Source organism: Mastigoproctus giganteus, chromosome 6 (genome assembly GCF_048544385.1).
Source record: "Mastigoproctus giganteus isolate SK-2022 chromosome 6, ASM4854438v1, whole genome shotgun sequence".
NCBI lineage: Eukaryota > Metazoa > Arthropoda > Arachnida > Uropygi > Thelyphonidae > Mastigoproctus > Mastigoproctus giganteus.
Window position 1 is genome coordinate 216,401,129 of NC_143580.1, and position 17,763 is coordinate 216,418,891.

At 34.0% G+C, this 17,763-nt stretch overlaps 1 protein-coding gene across 1 annotated transcript in view; it reads right to left on the reverse strand.

Moving 5' to 3' along the window:
* Nucleotides 1-17,763, reverse strand: part of Dbp21E2 (putative ATP-dependent RNA helicase Dbp21E2) — a 69,787-nt gene that overhangs the window by 8,761 nt on the left and 43,263 nt on the right. Inside the window, exons 8-11 of the mRNA XM_090376414.1 lie at nucleotides 13,934-14,040; nucleotides 11,871-12,072; nucleotides 7,709-7,860; nucleotides 2,689-2,781 (exon numbers count right to left, since the gene is read on the reverse strand). Coding sequence (XP_090232540.1) covers nucleotides 2,689-2,781; nucleotides 7,709-7,860; nucleotides 11,871-12,072; nucleotides 13,934-14,040 — 554 coding nt within the window. The remainder of the gene's footprint in view (nucleotides 1-2,688; nucleotides 2,782-7,708; nucleotides 7,861-11,870; nucleotides 12,073-13,933; nucleotides 14,041-17,763) is intronic.

The window sequence follows — 17,763 nt, forward strand, 5'->3', positions numbered from 1 at the left end:
ATGCAATCTTTAATTTTCATGCAAAATATTCATAATTAAGTATCTGATTCAAGTAAATAAAAAAAAAACCTAATTTTACTTTTTATACACATATATGAGATTTACAGATTTAAAAAAAAATTGTCATTGCTATCTGCATCACTATTTTTAATGTATGAATTTTTTCAACAAATTTTTTAAAGCACTTGTTTCATCATAGAAATTGTCATCACTATTTTATTTGTTCTATATCTACAAAGTTTATAAGCTTTGAAAAACATCTGCTTTTGTTACAAGTTCTTCAAAAATCTGTCTTTATGCCCAATTTATTTATTAAATAGTCACCCCACAACGGTAAGATACAAGTAAGATGGGTGAAACAGGTTTGACGTGAAGTTAAAAGGATATTATTATACACATGTTAAATGAAAGTCAATAAAGCTGGATATAGTTCAATAATAGTTGCATTTAGTAAAAACATTTATCACATTATACAAATACAAATTGAGAATATCAGTAAGTGATGTTCTAAATAAAGTAAAATTATGGATGAATATAGGTAAATACCTCAGCCAAAATCTCCTTCCGATACATCAGGATTAATTCTCAGGCTATTACACAAACCCAAAACATGTGAAAAGATTTACCTATTGGAGCACGTATTTGCGAATCTATTTTTGAAGTTGTGAGTTTGTTCATTATTTGGTCTCCTCCTTTTCTGGATCACATAAGACGACTGGATATATGTGACTCATCTACTCTGAGCAACAATTAACGTTAGAGTTTTAATCTTTGCCAAAATAATAGAAAAAAGTGACATGGCGTAATATTTAACATCATATAAAGTACTGATTTGGAGAGTATAAACATAATAAATGTTGTCACCTGTGCTGCCACAAAACCATTTCCCACCCACAGCCAGAATTGCCAGTCAATAATTATGTGATGTTTATTAAAAATGTCAGTCTGAACACACTGGTAATGTTGTGCATTATCCAAGGCATCAATAACCTAGGCCAGATCAAATTTGATTTTTCTCCTCTATTATAGAGAAAACAGCTTTTCTACAAACATATAAATTTTAAAAATTTTGACTAACTTGGTTAGTTAATGTTTTTAGGAGCATTTAGCAACTAAGGCCATATTGCTCCGGGATATGCGGTGGTCATTCTCTGACCTTTCCACATCCTCCGTATTTGGTGGTGACGGGCTCGAACCCCGGTCTAATCAAGAAGCATGTGCTATGCACTGCTGCTCCTTCCGACCTGTGACTAACTTGGATAAAGTTAAACGAATGATGAGATGTTCAACAGCACTTGCAACAGAAAGGCACCTTTTATTTAATATTCTAAAGTCCAGCCATCACACATAATTCAGATTAATAGGATCAAAAATAAATTCAATTCAATGGCTTATACGAGTAATATGTAGCACAGACAAGAGCTTCTGAGACTGGCTACACTGTATTATAGTCAATAAATTCAGTGCAATTTTCCAAGTTCAACTTGCAATTTGTTACACCCACAGAAGTCTGTTAATCATCCTGTACATGTTTTGATGCTGTCTGCATTTATTTTATCACAATTTCTGCATATAAAATGTCAAATGCTGACTGCAAAATGCACAGGGCATGACACCCTTCAATTCACTAATAAAAATTATGAATGAGTGCTTGTGCGGTAGATGAACTTTAAAAAAAAGATTTCTTTTAAAGATAAATCAGCATGAAATAATTGTGATCAAGTATGATCATGTGAATAAATCACTATATTATATAATTTGAGAAATTCCAATTATATTACCATCATGTTAACTTTTTTATAAATTATTTTTTAAACAGTTTTGTAGGCCCTAAGATGTCTGCAGCATTTGATGCATATCAGCACATCAAATGGCACTGCAAATGACGTGCTGTTACACATATAAGTGTTCAAAAAAACATCCAAGTGCTGTGCTAAACAAACCTCCAACTTATGATAAAATTTCGAAGTTTGTTCTGATTTACAGCTCAGCCCAAAAGTAAGTGTTTGTTTTTAGCTGTGAATTCCAGACTTATTTTTCAACCATTGCACCTTTAGGCATAAATATAATTAGTCAGCATCATATAGGCTTAACCTGCTTGTATTGAAAATGAATAAATGAATAAAATGAATACCACACCATAATATGCATTAGTGTGTAGTGTGTGTATATATATATATATATATGAGATAGTTATTTTTATTTCAAACTATAAAGCTTAAGAAAAAGGTGAAACCATAACCTACAATATCTCGTTAGGCATTAATTTGTCCTGTCCTGAATATATCTGTAGTTTAAATGATATAAAATTATCTAAATGATTTGGATATTAGTGTTAATTCTGCTTTTATATACATATATATCATATTTTGTGTGTGTGTATGTTTAATTGTATGCAACAGTAATAGCATTGACATCACATGTTATTAGTTTAAGTTAAATAGTAGTACTGTATTGTTAAGATTCATAAAGGTATATATACATATCCATACTTGCGAACGGGTTAATATCCCTGTGATCATTTATAATTTATTTTTCAAATATCAATATGTTCGATAACATTGATTGAGGATAACAATATAAATATAATCTTCCACACATCCAATAAACAGAATGTTTATGTTTCACATTCAAAATATAAAACTCTTTAACAGGAAAAAACAAGAGGATGCAAAATTTGAGACTTACCCAAGTTGTGTCCAGACCTCTTGAACCAAGATCTGTACATGATAAAACATTTACTTCCTTTTTCTGAAACTTCTCATACTGCCCAACTCTTACCTAAAGGAAAATATAACAATGTTCTTATTTCTTAATGAAAACCTATGCTGTCATAACAGTTTTTAAGTGCTAAGAATATTTAAAAACTTAACCGGTTTTTAGGTGTGTAAGCAACAGTGTGCCTATTTGCATCAGTCAGTCTGTATGAATTTAACAGGCAAGCTGTGTAAATGATTTTAATACAATTTTAAAGAGCACACTTACCAAAGTGGGATACAAAATTTGAGTCACATGGACCAATTAAGACCATGACTTTACTTGAAAACACATCTGTTTAATATATTTAATCCATAACATGTAGTACAAACTAAATCCAGCAACTTTAGAGCTTAACCACTGTCATATTTTAAAATTAATAACTTTACTTGCAACAGTACTATGTAATCTTCCATTACATAACATAATATTATATATTTTATTCTAATATATATATATATATATATATATATAGGTAACCCTCGTTTTGCGCTGATTGCTAACCACAACACTATTTTTATTTATTTATTTTTTTTTTTTTTTGCAAATTTGTTGATAAATTAAAAGTTTAAAATCGTCAGACAAAATTTATTGCCATCATACTGTGCTATGTATCATGCACTGTTCACGTGATTTAGGACAACCCGAGCCAATCAGCAATTGGCTCAGGACAAAACGAGAAAGATTCCCACCCTCAAAGTAGCCACTCATGGATGTGGGTGGTAAAGGTCCATGCGGTGAAGCATTCAGTTGTTTACACTATTTACATGTGTTGGAAATTTATTATGCTAACATTTTTTATTAACTGTGCTATTAATAAATTAAATAATAATAATAGTGACATCCGTGTGCAGTTTTGCCAATCGCGTTATAAAGTTTTAATTTAATAGAATAAAGAGACGCCATGTCTGGTAAAAGAAGTTCATTGAATCCTAGTGCAATATTTGGAGGATGGAATCTGGTGAAAGCCACCCTAATGTGTGTGTGTGTGTGTAGGGCTATGAATATGCATCCATCGACTATTATTACAACTATGAAAAACGATAATAAAATAAAACAATCGATGCAAAGTGGTAGGAAATATTTTTGGTGCCCAGAACACCTAACCCTGTGATTTCTGATTGACTCCATTATATAAAGGATTTCATTTGCACCTGTTCCCCCAGGAACCTAACCCCGACGTAAATCGAGGGCTACCTGTATTGTATTATATACATGCAATGTATATATCAATTAAGCAAATTGCAAAGCATTAAAGAAGCAATGAATGCTAGATAAAACAGCAATTGCAGCAACTAAGGTAGAAAATTCCAATTTAGAACTTCAGGCAAATATGGGGGGAGGTCTCTAAGGCCAGTGGTCTCCAAAGTGGGGTGCATGTGCACCCCTAGGGGTGTAAGAGATAATACTCAATAAAATCGTGAGGGCTATTTTCCACACTGATATATAATCTAGATATAACACATTTTATCTATATAATAAAATCTAGATATAATGCATACCATGTAAATTATTTATAAATAAAACAAATAGTATTGCATTACATTTACTACACTTGTTACATTAATGATTTCTTATCATTTTGTACTTGAACTTCAATTTAATTTTTTTTTGTATTTTTTTATTTGTGATCTTTTAAAATTATTTGTGATTTTAAATATAATGCCTTCCATGTAAATGATTATAAATAAAAAAATATTAAATTTATATATTTAATTTTTTTTCCGGGATGTGAACTAGTCCTTTTATAACAGTGCATGACCTAAAATGTTTGAAAACCACTGTCTTAGGCTACCAGTAAAATAATATTCTTCCCAAATCCACTATAAGTTGACTTAGTATGGCACTACTTTTGCAAAATCTTGCTACTTCACTCATTGTGAAACTGCTTATTCTATGCCATAAAAAAAAAAAAAAAAAAAAAAAAATCAATTAGAAATATTCAAAAATTTCTGTACTACAAGTTGACTTAGTATTACTTCTAAGTTTTGGGTCCTATCAGATTCTTACATGAAAACTTGGGCAACTGCTAAAGGTGCCAGATTTGGGAATTTTTACCATATTATAGCATCTTTATTGTGCACCTGATAAATCAATAACCACAATAAACAAATAAACAAAAAATATTTTTTGTCATACCTCCGCAATGAAAATATGTGATTCTGGAGGAAATAAACGTACTGATTCTGAAAATCACCATAAAAAGTCTGTATCATGTCCACGTCAAAAGATGTATCAATGTTTAATGTTAAAATAAAGCAATAATTCAAGCGTGTAATACAAGTGTAAAAAAATATTATATGTTCTCCAGGGGCTGTTTATGTTTGGAGAATAGATGTAAAACCCTGAGAACATGTCATGATCAGTTAATACTTGGAAAAGCTTGGCACAGCCTACAAAAATTCTCACCAAAAATGTTAAGTCTGCTTGCTTCAAATTGTAAATTGCTGCATCGGAATTTGAATCTAAGAACCATAGATTTGATTATGTTTATCACAAGAAAACCGAGGCCAAAAGTGATCGCTAAAATTAAGAGAATTAGCTTATATCCGTTAAAATAAATCAGTATGTCATACATTTATTGGCTAGATTATGCGAAATTGGCATATTTTGGTAAAACATAACTCCCTCTATATTTAATAACTACGATGTGATGTGAAACTATCGTGGTGATTTTCGAAATCTATGCATAAAAATTTGTTAAAAACAGCATTTAAGTTCTTGGAGGTAAAAATCGTGTTGGCTAGTGTAATTATCCTTTATCTCATAGGTGTCTTTATAATTTCCATTTTTTTTTTTTTTTCACAATAGTTTTCCATCTTGGCGGTTCATTGTTTTGCTGATTTTGTGGACATTAGCACCCTAGGCAATATTGCACTCATGTACTATGCTTGCATATATGTGTGTGTTCACAGACTGCAAAAATCCAGAATAATTTATGGGGAAAGCCCTATTGCCTCTGTCTGAGATCAACTAGTTATAGCCTCAATTGAAGAGATCTTTAAAAAATTTCTTCAGTCTCCAATGGAATTCAAACACAAACCACTCCAAATGAGTGACAAGTCCACTATACTGTCATCACAGAAAACACAACTAATCTTCTGTCTCTCTTGTGATCACATGAAGTGTACTTAACTCAATAACAAAAATAGATGCTCTTGGAGCTCCAACCACTGCTGTCACCTCAAAAACCATAAACAATGGTTTCAAATAATAATTAATTAATATATTAATTAATTATTAATAATAAATACATAATTAATTATTTGTATTAATTAATACAAATAATAATAATACATATGAAATGTCAAAAGAGGCTTTATGGTGAATCTATGCTTCCATATAGTACAGCTTGCAGGTGGCTTAGAATGTTTAAAGATGGACATGATTCAATAACAAAAATGGGTGCCCCTGGAGCTCCGACCACTGCAGTCACCTCAGAAATCATCAACAAAAATTTTGAAGGTGGACGATTGCAGGATAGATGTGTGTAAATTTGCCTTCAGGCAGCAGGTGTTTGAACTTCGGAACAGGCTTCCATCTGTTGTTGTGGAAGTGGAGGGGTTGAATAAATTCAAGGGAGAACTAGAGAAATTCTTACTGCCTCCTTGAATCATTTGCCATTCTACTACTACTAACACTGATTCTGTAATTGTGAGAGAAAATCATGATATAATGGTAAGGCAGCTGATAGAGAAGTTGAGAATATCAGTAGGAAGGATGCACGGTATTCTCTTCATGACCACATTTGCATATGACACGTGTTTGTGCACGCTGGGTTCCAAAACTACTCACAACTGAGCAACAGCAAGTTCACATGGAGGTTTTGCAGGAGCTTCAACAGATGGTTACTGAAGATGGTGAGGTTCTGCACTAGGTGATAATGGCAGATGAGACATGGCTTCATCATTTCAACCCAGAGAGTAAGCACCAAAGTTCTGTTTGGAAGTCTATGTCGTCGCCAACACCGAAAAAAGCAAAAGTTGTGGTTTTGCAGGAAAGGATATGGTCATCTCTTTTTTTAACATTCAAGGAATTGTTTACCAGCATGTTGTGCCACATCATACAACTGTTACAGGACCTTACTACAGAACTGTACTGCACACTTTGTGGGATCACATTCATTCCAAATGCCCTACAGCCCTGAACTTTCACCCTGCATTCCCCCCCCACCACCAAAGTCAAAGGAGCTACAAGGAAAAAAGTTGTAAAGACATTGGTGGTAATTCTCAAATGCATATCAAAAAATGGCTTCTACCATGTTTTTGAAGAATGGCAAGAAATACTAAGTAAGTGCATTTCATCAAATGGAGACTACTTTGAAAATAACCATCAAAATATAGATCATTAATAAAGGTAAAAAGTAAAGTGCAGCCAATATCAACCCACTGCAGGATGGAAGCCTCCTCAACAATTCATGCTGAGGGAAATGGACCATAATCTGCCACGCTGGTCCAGTGCGGATTGGCAGTCTGTATTCAGCAGTCAGGGGCTTGAACCCCGGTCTACTCAAAGAGTGTGTGCTGCTGCACTGCGGCCCCTAACCACTCGGCTACGGAGGCCATGTTAATAAAGGTATGTTGACAAAAAAAAAAAAAAATCATTCTTTATCGAACAGCCCTCGCAACAGAATTTCATAGACATAATTATGTTAAGCTAAATTTACAAAAAAAAAGGGGAAAAAAAAAAAAAATATACATATATATATTTAATTTAAAATAAATTCAAAATAATATAAATTGAGGCTGAATTTATATTATTTTCATAGTCAGTTATTACAATAAGAGTGTTTTAAATTTCAAAATCATAAGAGTATTGCATATTTAATTCAATGTCTTAATTGATAGAATGGAGAGAAACTATTTATGACCTTAATAAAGATAAAAATTAATATTTAATATTTAACATTAAATTACAGAATGAAAGGATATCATAATAAAAAATTACAAACCTTGTTTGGCATGTGTCCATTGAGGAATGCATTTGGTATACCATTTTCTTCTAGAAACATAGAAACCCAATCACAGGACTGATATTTATTAGTAAAAATCATCACTGGAATATTTTTTTCATAATCATTTTTCACAAGTTCCAATAAATGACCTAGAATACAACAATTTTCTATCTTATTGTACAATAAAAAAAGGACAAAAAAGTATATGAAAATATACTTTTTTCATATAAAAAGTATATGAAAATATAAACACATTTTCATTAAAAATGTGTTTTCATAAGCACATGAAACAGAATTCCCTAATGATATATGATGAAACAAAGATAATTTACTAGCATTATACAATACCCGAAGTGTGAAAGACTATGCTTTTACATGTAATGGAATGTCTGTACTTATGCTATACATGTGTATATAGAAATCAAATTCTTTTTGAAACATCTCTTTGTTTCTATTTATTTAATATATAGACTTAACTAAATCCAGTTAGAGGAAGGCTGCAAATGTCATAGCTATTTATGTGGAAACTAAATACAAGGTATGCAGCAACTGATAAAATACCAATGTTAATGTAAACAGAAAGAGTATATTACGAAAACAATTTTTATCGAAGCCAGCCTGTCAACGTATACAAAATGTCTTTTTTTTTATATTATGATTACCGAGAGAGTTGGAAAGTAATGAATACGCAAGAAGTATAAGCAAGACTTTTATGAAACTTCTTTTACTGTAGAGATTTAGCAAATGAGCCTTGCCTGGCAGAAAAGCTCTTTTTATTACAGCAAACACTTGTACATGTCAGGCATAGCCTCTTCCTGTACCTAGCTTTGAGCAAACCAGATTTGCTACTTAGTATATCCATATCATACTGTGGAGGCACTTTGGCACAAGTTGCCTTGATATTGCACTACACTAAATAAAAAGCACTTCTCCAATGGAGAAGTATATTGCTATGCCACTACCCAGACCATGTATTCGACCCTGACTGGAGTCTCCTCAGTGGACACTCAATCAGAAGATATATCCACAATATGTGAGATGCCAGATGGTGCAATAAATGAAGCAGATGTGATTAAGTCTAGGACAAAAGCCTCAAGCTATGAAAGCTACAAAAAGTCATTGTATATGCTGGACACAGCTCCTTTCTGTACATAGCTCTGAGCAAACTGGGTTTGCTCAAAGTTAAGTAAAGATAAAACCTTGTTAATTTGAAGTTCAAAGGACTAAAATATGTCCTTTTGATTTAAACAGATTCAAAGTATTCAAACAAGATAAGATTGTCATTTTCGAGTTTACAAAATCAATAACTACACAAAAATTCAGCACTATGAATGTGCCCATATTTCCACTTAGAATTCAACTTGGATTATGTCAAAGAAATCAAATAAAAAATACAAAAATAATTAAATAAATAATAAATGGGCTAAGAAACCATTTAGTTTAGTTTTGTTCGATATGTTGAATTAATTTAGCTGATATGAGAAAATTAATATATTTCTTAATTTAGCTGATATGAGAAAAACAACAAATATACATTATTAAAAACAAAATATCACAAAAACTGATAAAGGTGCACACCTCACTGTAAATTATTCCTTAAGAATAGTTCAATTTTTTTTATTCTACAACATGAGTCTTATTTGGAGGTGCATTCATCATCATTCTTTCTCTCACTGTGGGGGCATGCATGCAATGACAAAAAGCTATGCATAGAGCCTGCATTAGTAAATCATGTTTTGTATCATCAGATGATTAGTTTATTACTAGTGTGCAAGTTAATGCTTAGTCTACTGAAAGAAAAACTTTTTTTAAGAAGGTAGCTTATAGAAATGTTTTCCAGTAGAAACAAAATTTCTACATATTTCAGACTGAGACCTGAACTGTGTGTCACAAATGTATGTCAAGCAACTTTTCTCAGAAGCAAGATGTGATGATAACATACTATAATCCTTTCAAAAAATAAAAGCCAGTCTCAAAAATGTTTGCTTGTCATCCATGTTTCTGATGAATGGATGATATGGCTCTGTACTGGCATGGCTTAACACCTTTGAAACATCTAGTAAGATTTGTATTTCCCTATTGCAAAAGGAAACTGGCTTATTTTACACTATAAAATAAAGTTTCATCTGCTGTTATTTGGTTTTTAGGAGCATTAGCAACTAAGGCCATATTGCTCCAGGGATATGCGGTGGTCATTCCCTGAACTTTCTGTATCCTCCATATTTGGTGGCTCCTGGGCTCGAACCCCGGTCTAATCAAGAAGCGTATGCTACGCACTGCTGCTCCTGCCCATCTGGCTACGGAGGCACCAGTTTCATCTGCAGTGAAAGTGTAATTCATATTAAATACAGGGAACAACGCAACTGGTCTCAGTCTTAAGTGGGAATAGAATGATCCCCATGATCAAAAATCAAATGCAGTAAAGCATATGAATTTTATTTGATGGAAAAATGTACTGCTTCCTCCTTGGCAGCTACAAGTCTTCCATCACAAATTCACAGACTTTTTAACAGAGTTCAGTCATTCTTGTCTTTGACCTCCTTGTCCATTAGTCATCTTAAGTAAATGCTTGACCCTCTTTATATGTCCACCTTTAAAATGGTGCTGTCACTAAGATTTATCTGTCCTATCACTTGTAGCTATTTGTGTTTCTGCAGCTCCTCTTCCTAGGAGCACCACAAATTTGATAACAACCTGTTGTTAATTTTTATCCACATTGAAGTTGCATTCTTATCCTAAAAGACCTCACACCAATGTCTTGTAATATCAAGAAAAGTTGTTGTAATTATCAGGAAACATTCCCAAATATGAAAAAAGACAACTGTCCTGTTATCTGCAAATTTAGTATTCAAACATCCACTTCCAAAAAATAAAATAAGCATAAAACTTTTTGAATGTATCTCATAAATATATGTTCTTGTGGAATAGTGTATAAGGTACATTCAAAAAGTTTCCAGAATTTAGTATAAAAGTTTACTGGGTGAATAGTTGGGCTTACTAACTTAATCATCTTCAAAGTACCTTCCTTCTGCACACACACACACTTGCTCCCCCGGTCTTCCCAAGCTTTGAAACATTCTTTAAAAATCAAGTTTTTTTAGTATACATAAGGCAGATCTGCTGTTTTCTTTGATGTCATCCACTGTAGTGAAATGATGACCCCAAAACTCCCTCTGCAGCTTAGGGAACAGCCAGAAGTCAGAGGGAGGTTGGGGGAATAGGGAGGCTGTGGCATGACTGTAATTCCCCCCCCCCAGCCAGGAACCATGATGGCTTTCCTGCAGACCATGTGATCACCCAACAGCAAGTGTGGAACAAACTTTGCACATATACAATGCATCCCTAAACCTTATATCAAGATTATGTGTACTGAGCCTACAGGCAGTCCAACTTCATGAGCAATATCAACAACAGTCATTTGCCTATCGCTTCGAACAAGTTTCTTCACTTTTGTGACATTTTCGTCATTTTGTGACATTGAGGGACATCCACTGTGAGGTTCATCTTCCTGTCCATTTTTGAATGGATTAAACCACTTGTAAACTGCTGTTTTCTTCAAAGCATCATCTCCATAATCTTTCTGTAATGCCTGCAACATCTCTGTAGCGCTCTTCCCAAGTTCAAAAAAGAACTTGATGATAGCACACTGTTCAAACTGCAAAATTCTGCAATCAATCAGCTGTGACACACACACACAAGTGAAGTGGTCAAGTGAGTTCCCACGTGACATGCATGCACACCAAGGTCAATGTCTCACAAAACCTCACAGCTATAGTGCAACATTTAAATACCAGTGTGCAATTCCAGGAACTTTTTGAATGTACTATGTATAATAAATTATTTTGTAATATTAAATGCATTTTATCACTAATTCAACTAGCCACATCAGTACTTTGATAGAAATTAACAAAATTAATAAGATTTTCTGTGTGACTTAAAAGAAAAACTACAATCACATTTAGGTTAATGATTTGAATCAGAGAACTAAAATACAGAATATGACAGCAATGAAGATGAATTACACAAATCAGTTTAATTTTTAGAATAACCATCTAATTTATAAAAATATCAGCTTCTAAAAATAGAAACATTTATTCTAGCCACATTATATTGCTTAGCAATTCTGACATTGTGCTTCACATAATTTTTGATAACACACCTGCCTTATGAGAATATAATGTTCGTAAAAACTTCTGGGGAACATGAGGCATAACACGATGAAGAAAAGATGTGGATACTTTCTTAAGAGAGTTAACATCGACGAAGGGTACCATCACTTCCTGGATAGTTTTAGGAAAAGTAGCACCAACTAGAATCAACTGAGCTCCATTACCTTTTCCATCTGTGCATGAATCCTGAAACTGGAAAAAAAAAAAAAATTTTGGAAGACTGCCCAAGAATATTTAAAAGACTTTATAATTTGATACAATAAAAGCATGCACAAATTTACACTACATTCTGTTAATAAGCAGATATGTCACAAAAAACCTAGCTGTACACTGCAATTTATATCTGAAACAGTAGACAAGGGTGGGCAGGTTGATGTAATCTTCAATATAGCACATGCCTTTTTCTGGTTTCAGCATGTCTTATTCTGGTTTATGAGTTACATCAGTAACAGAAGGCAGTTGCATTTCAGGGAGCCATTTCTTTACATTTAACTGCCAATGTGGGGGCCACACAAAGTTCCTCACCCGGGCCACTACTTCTCATTATCTTTATATACCCTGGAAATACTAACACTGACAATAAGGTACAGATATATATGTTCACAGGTGATGCTAAATTTTCTTATCACTCAACTCTACCAGTTACACTGGAATTTGACAGTAAGTATTTAACTGTTTTTGTTACCAGGACCACTGAAAATGGCATTAAAGTCAATCCCTCAAATTTGTTATGATATTCTTAACTGAACCCAAGAACACCTTTCACTTCTACAATTCCAGATTTCTGGTTCTTTTTAAAACTTTAATACTTCTGAAGACTGAATTTTCTGCCCAAATATAAAAAACCTTTATACTTCTAAGCTCATAGACTAACTTGAAAAGATACAAAACATATTTATCAGATATCTTACCAGCAATGGATATGTAAAAGTATATTGGTACCTAATATACCCTCCCTATCACAAAAAGTTTGATTGTTCATAATTTTCATGTGATAAGTTTCCTTAAAATAACATATCTCAGTGTATCATTAACATAGCCCATGTAATAAATTTTTAAACTTGTTCACTTCAACATGCTATTATAATACTGTTTTGTAACTGCATGTAGAGGGAGGGTGGTAGATAGGCTGTTATACGGTTCTTTAGAACCATATAACAGCCATTTATGGTATTTCTTATTCAAATTTTGTTTCACTGTCCTAATCATTTTAAAAGTTTGTATTAATAAGAATCAAACAACAATACATATCATCTGTATTAGGTGTATTGTCTTCACCTATCCACTCATCTGCATATCACAACTCAGTTCCTAGTGGATGGATACATTTTATATTTGGCTCTTAAAAAAATTGTTGAGCCATTCAAATTTCATTAAAAATGAGGACAGAAATTGCCAGATTTGTGTTGCCCCCTTCAAAAAAAGCCCCAGAAAAATTTCTTTGTCCATCCATCGGTCCATATACATTAACTCACTCCCAGTGGATGGATTTTCATGAAATTTTATACTTGGCTCTGTTCAAGAGACGTATAGGGTAATCCCAAATTTCATGAAACTCAGACCAATACAAAACCAGCAATTATTATTTCTTTATCCATTCATCCATCCAAAGGTAACTAAACTCTCAGTGGCTCATTAGGAACAATTTTTTTGAGCCTTCCCAAATTTAATTAAAATCTGAACAATATAAAGTCAGCATTAATTATTATTTTTTTTAATACATATTATACATGATATCCAGATACCATATGTTGAAACACTGAATATGGTGGTTTTTGCTATGCACTGATTGGATAAATGAATGAAAACATGAGAGATGCACAGAAACAACATGCTTTTGGTCCTTATATAAAAGTTGTTGCTTTCTTTTTTTTTTTTTTTTTAATAAACCATGAATTATTACTATTTGCTAAGATGTTTGCACCTGAAATATAATGCATTGCATAAATAAAATTAATTACTCTGCAAAATCATATTAAAAGGGTTCTGTAATCATAGCAAAAAGTTTAAGAGCCACTTTGGTATAAAATTGTTTTTATACCAAAACACTTACCATGATTCTTCTGAGAAATTCACTCAAAATGTTTGAAAAACTATCATCTAGCATTGTGTCAGCTTCATCAATTACAACATGTTGAACATATCTGAGATCATATATCCCTATAAAGAACAAAAATAAAAAAGTTTTATTTGTTAAAAAAATAAATAAAAGTTTCCTATTAATTTACACATCTATTTAAAGTTATTATTCTACAAAAATTTGTATTACATAAACAAATGGAAATTAATCTGCTAAAGGGGTATAAAATAATATTTTTCTATAGATTCCATTATAATTAATTTAAAAAAAATGGTGTCAAGCAAAAGACATGCTGTTAAAAATTTCTTGGAATTGGGATCTACAGAGGATGCAGAAAAATCAACATGAATGCAAACATAAATATTAAAAATCAACATACAGTTTGACTAAAGATCTTCATTACTAATATTACTAAAATCCATAAATGGGCTTGACATTCCTGCCTACCTTTGTATCATAATAAAACTTAGACATAAAACTTGAAATAACATCACCATCATTAATAGGTATTACAAATGGGAAAGAACCTAACACCAAAGAATATGGTACCTTACTAATAACATTATCCACGAAGGGTAGCAGATATTTATAACTATCCTTTATCCCCTACTGCTTGATCATTCCATCTTCTATGATAGTAACTTGCCTTCCTTTATACAACAGTTATTCATATGGAACAGTATCAAAGGCTAATAATCTAAATACTCGAATCAAAATTATTCTTTGCATCCAGTTCCTTTTTGACAACCCATCGCTCCATTCCTCAAGTTGATTTTGTATTACTTCTTCAATTGTTGCCTCCATTATTTTCCCCAGAACAGAAGTCAAACTTATAGGTCTGTAGTTACACACTTTACCCTTTGAACCACCCTTGTGAATAGGCAAAGCATTTCCACATCTCCAGTCTATGGGGGACATTCCCTGAAATCACAGATGCTCTCATTATTATAACTAAAGCTCTACTTAACTCTTGCTGTTTCTTTTAATATAACTGGATAGATTCCATCAGCCCAAGGTGCTGTCTTATTTACTTGTAGCTCCAAACAATTTCTCTTCCACTTTCCTTCCAATTATCTTAAAACAATTTAACTCTCAATTAGAATTAGGTATGTTCTAGTACCTCCTCTAAAAATGTCATGTGTGAATCTATATGACAATATAAATATTTATATTGTCAACAAAGCATGGGACCATCAATAGCTATGCCATTCATATGCAGTGCACCAATGTGGTCCTATTTCCTTCTAGTATTACCATAAGCAAAGAATTCCTTCCTACTTTTTTTTTTTTTTTTGCATTCTTAGTCAATGGCTTCTCATAACCTGCCTTAGCATGCCTAACTCTAAGTTATTTGATTCCAGGCTAGTTTGTACTTACTATATGTTTCTGTATCCCCTGATAATTTATATGGATTCATGTATTTTTCTACTCTGTTACTAGTCTCATCAGTTCATCTGACATCCATTTAGGTCTAAGCTTTGAAAGTATCTTAGTTGGTACAAAAAAGCTTCGTAGTTCCTACAATTACCTCCCTGAATACTTCCCATTTAGAATTTACAGCTAGTAACACCCTCAGTTGGTCCCCCATCTGAATAGAATTTAAATTAAATTCAGTTGGCTGTCTAAGGCCATTATAATTGCCCATGTGAAAACAAAATCCTTTCCTTTACCCTTGAACAATAGTTATTTCTTTATTTTTATAGTTATTTTTCTTTTTTCTTTATTACAGTTTCATTAGTTATTTCTTTATGATCATTACCAGCTTGTGGTTCCTTTTCTTAATATTCTTAATTGATGATGAATCACTACTGATAATCGAATCGAGAATTTGATTTGATTATCCATCCAACAGGCCATTGTCCGTACCAGGCGACTTCTAGAGAATGATCACAACCTATCAAATAGAACATTGCTATCTACAGAGGACATCTGTACTACCCTCAACCTATGCTTGTCGGGTGGTGTCATCACCGTTGGCGATTCTCTGTACAAACAAATACACGGTACGGCTATGGGTGCCCCTGTCAGCTCTGTCGTAGCTAACATTGCTATGGACGAATCAGAGGAATGGATATTCCTGAGCTCGCCTGTACCGATTACAATACGTGCAGATAAGGTCGATGATATCTTTACCATCATCCCACGTGGTTCAGAGTCAACACTGTTAGAGTACCTCACTCCTTATCGCTGTTCATCCAGTTTACTTTGGAATTAGAAGTGAACGGGTCCCTTCCATTCCTGGATGTTCTAGTGAAGCGAGTGGGCCCACGCCTGGAAACCTCAGTGTACCGTAAGCCAATGTGGTGTGGGCAGTTTAACTATAGATCAGCCCATGCCCCTTGCTATCTAAACAGCACTGCACGTGCTCTTTCTCTAGAACCTGGAGCCATTCTAGCTCAGAGGAAGCTAGGCGCACCAAGATTTCCAGAGTAAAAGCTGACCTAGTCAATTGTGGGTACCCAAACCCATGTATTAGACAGATACAAGCACAAGAATTTGCGACTCATCCGAGGCCGTCGTCCCTACATGACAGTATGCCTACTGCCTACATTCCTTACTATCCGGGAACGTCGGACCAGATTTCTAAAGGTGCCTCCGTAGCTGTTGTTATTTGGTTTTTAGGAGCATTAGCAACTAAGGCCATATTGCTCCGGGAGATGCGGTGATCATTCCTTGACCTTTCCGCATACTCCGTATGTGGTGGTGACGGGCTCGAACCCCGGTCTAATCAAGAAGCATGTGCTACGCACTGCTGCTCCTTCCCACCTGGCTGCGGAGGCGCCCACCTCCGTAGCCAGGTGGGCAGGAGCGGCAGTGCGTAGCACATGTTTCTTGATTAGACCGGGGTTCAAGCCCGTGACCACCACATATCCCCGGAGCAATATGGCCTTAGTTGCTAATGCTCCTAAAAACCAAATAACAACAACCACCAGATCTCTAAGATCCTTTTTTTTTTCTTTTTTTTTTTTTTTATGAAACCCCCAAACACGAAAGGTATCAAAACCTATAGTACTTAGTACCATGCATGGGTTGAAGGAGAAGTATGGGGGGAGGGGGATGCCAGAAACTTTGCTCTAGAGACTAAACATGCGAGTACCGCATGAAATACATACAACTCCCTGGTAGGAGCTTACGTGCTTTGGTCTCGAACATAAACACTCCCATTGCTCCTCTCTTACGTAGTGGAACAGTATACCGTGTAACTTGCCATGATTGTGGCAATTGCTATATAGGGGAGAGCTCAAGACACCTTCAGGATCACCTCACAGAGCATGACAGATCAATTCACCTAAGTGACATTAATCACTCCGCAATCGAGAAACATTTCTAGTCAACCCATCATGACAACCCCAGACGGAATTATGAGGTGATCAACCAATCCCGGCACTACCGTCACTACCTTTGGCTAGAATTGTTAAATATATTGAGCTGTCCAAAAGCCTTAAATCGCTGCAAGGGTACAAGGCTACACACCATCTTTGAATCAACAGTTTTTAAACTCAACAAATTCTGGCAGCTATCCCATACACGTCTGTGCACCAACAATGAACACCGATCTAGTGAATAATGTTTGCACAATCTCGCGACCATGTGCACATCTGAGCAAGCACAATTCATTTAGTATTTATTTTATTCTATCTCTAACATCTGTATTTTGTTAGTATTCTGTATGCATTTATTCACTTGCTGAAGAAGGGAGTTCATTTACCCTGAAAGCTATGAATTAATCTTAGTTATTAAAAATATAATTATTGTCTCTACTGGATATGTTGTATTATTATTATTATCTCAAACCAAAAATA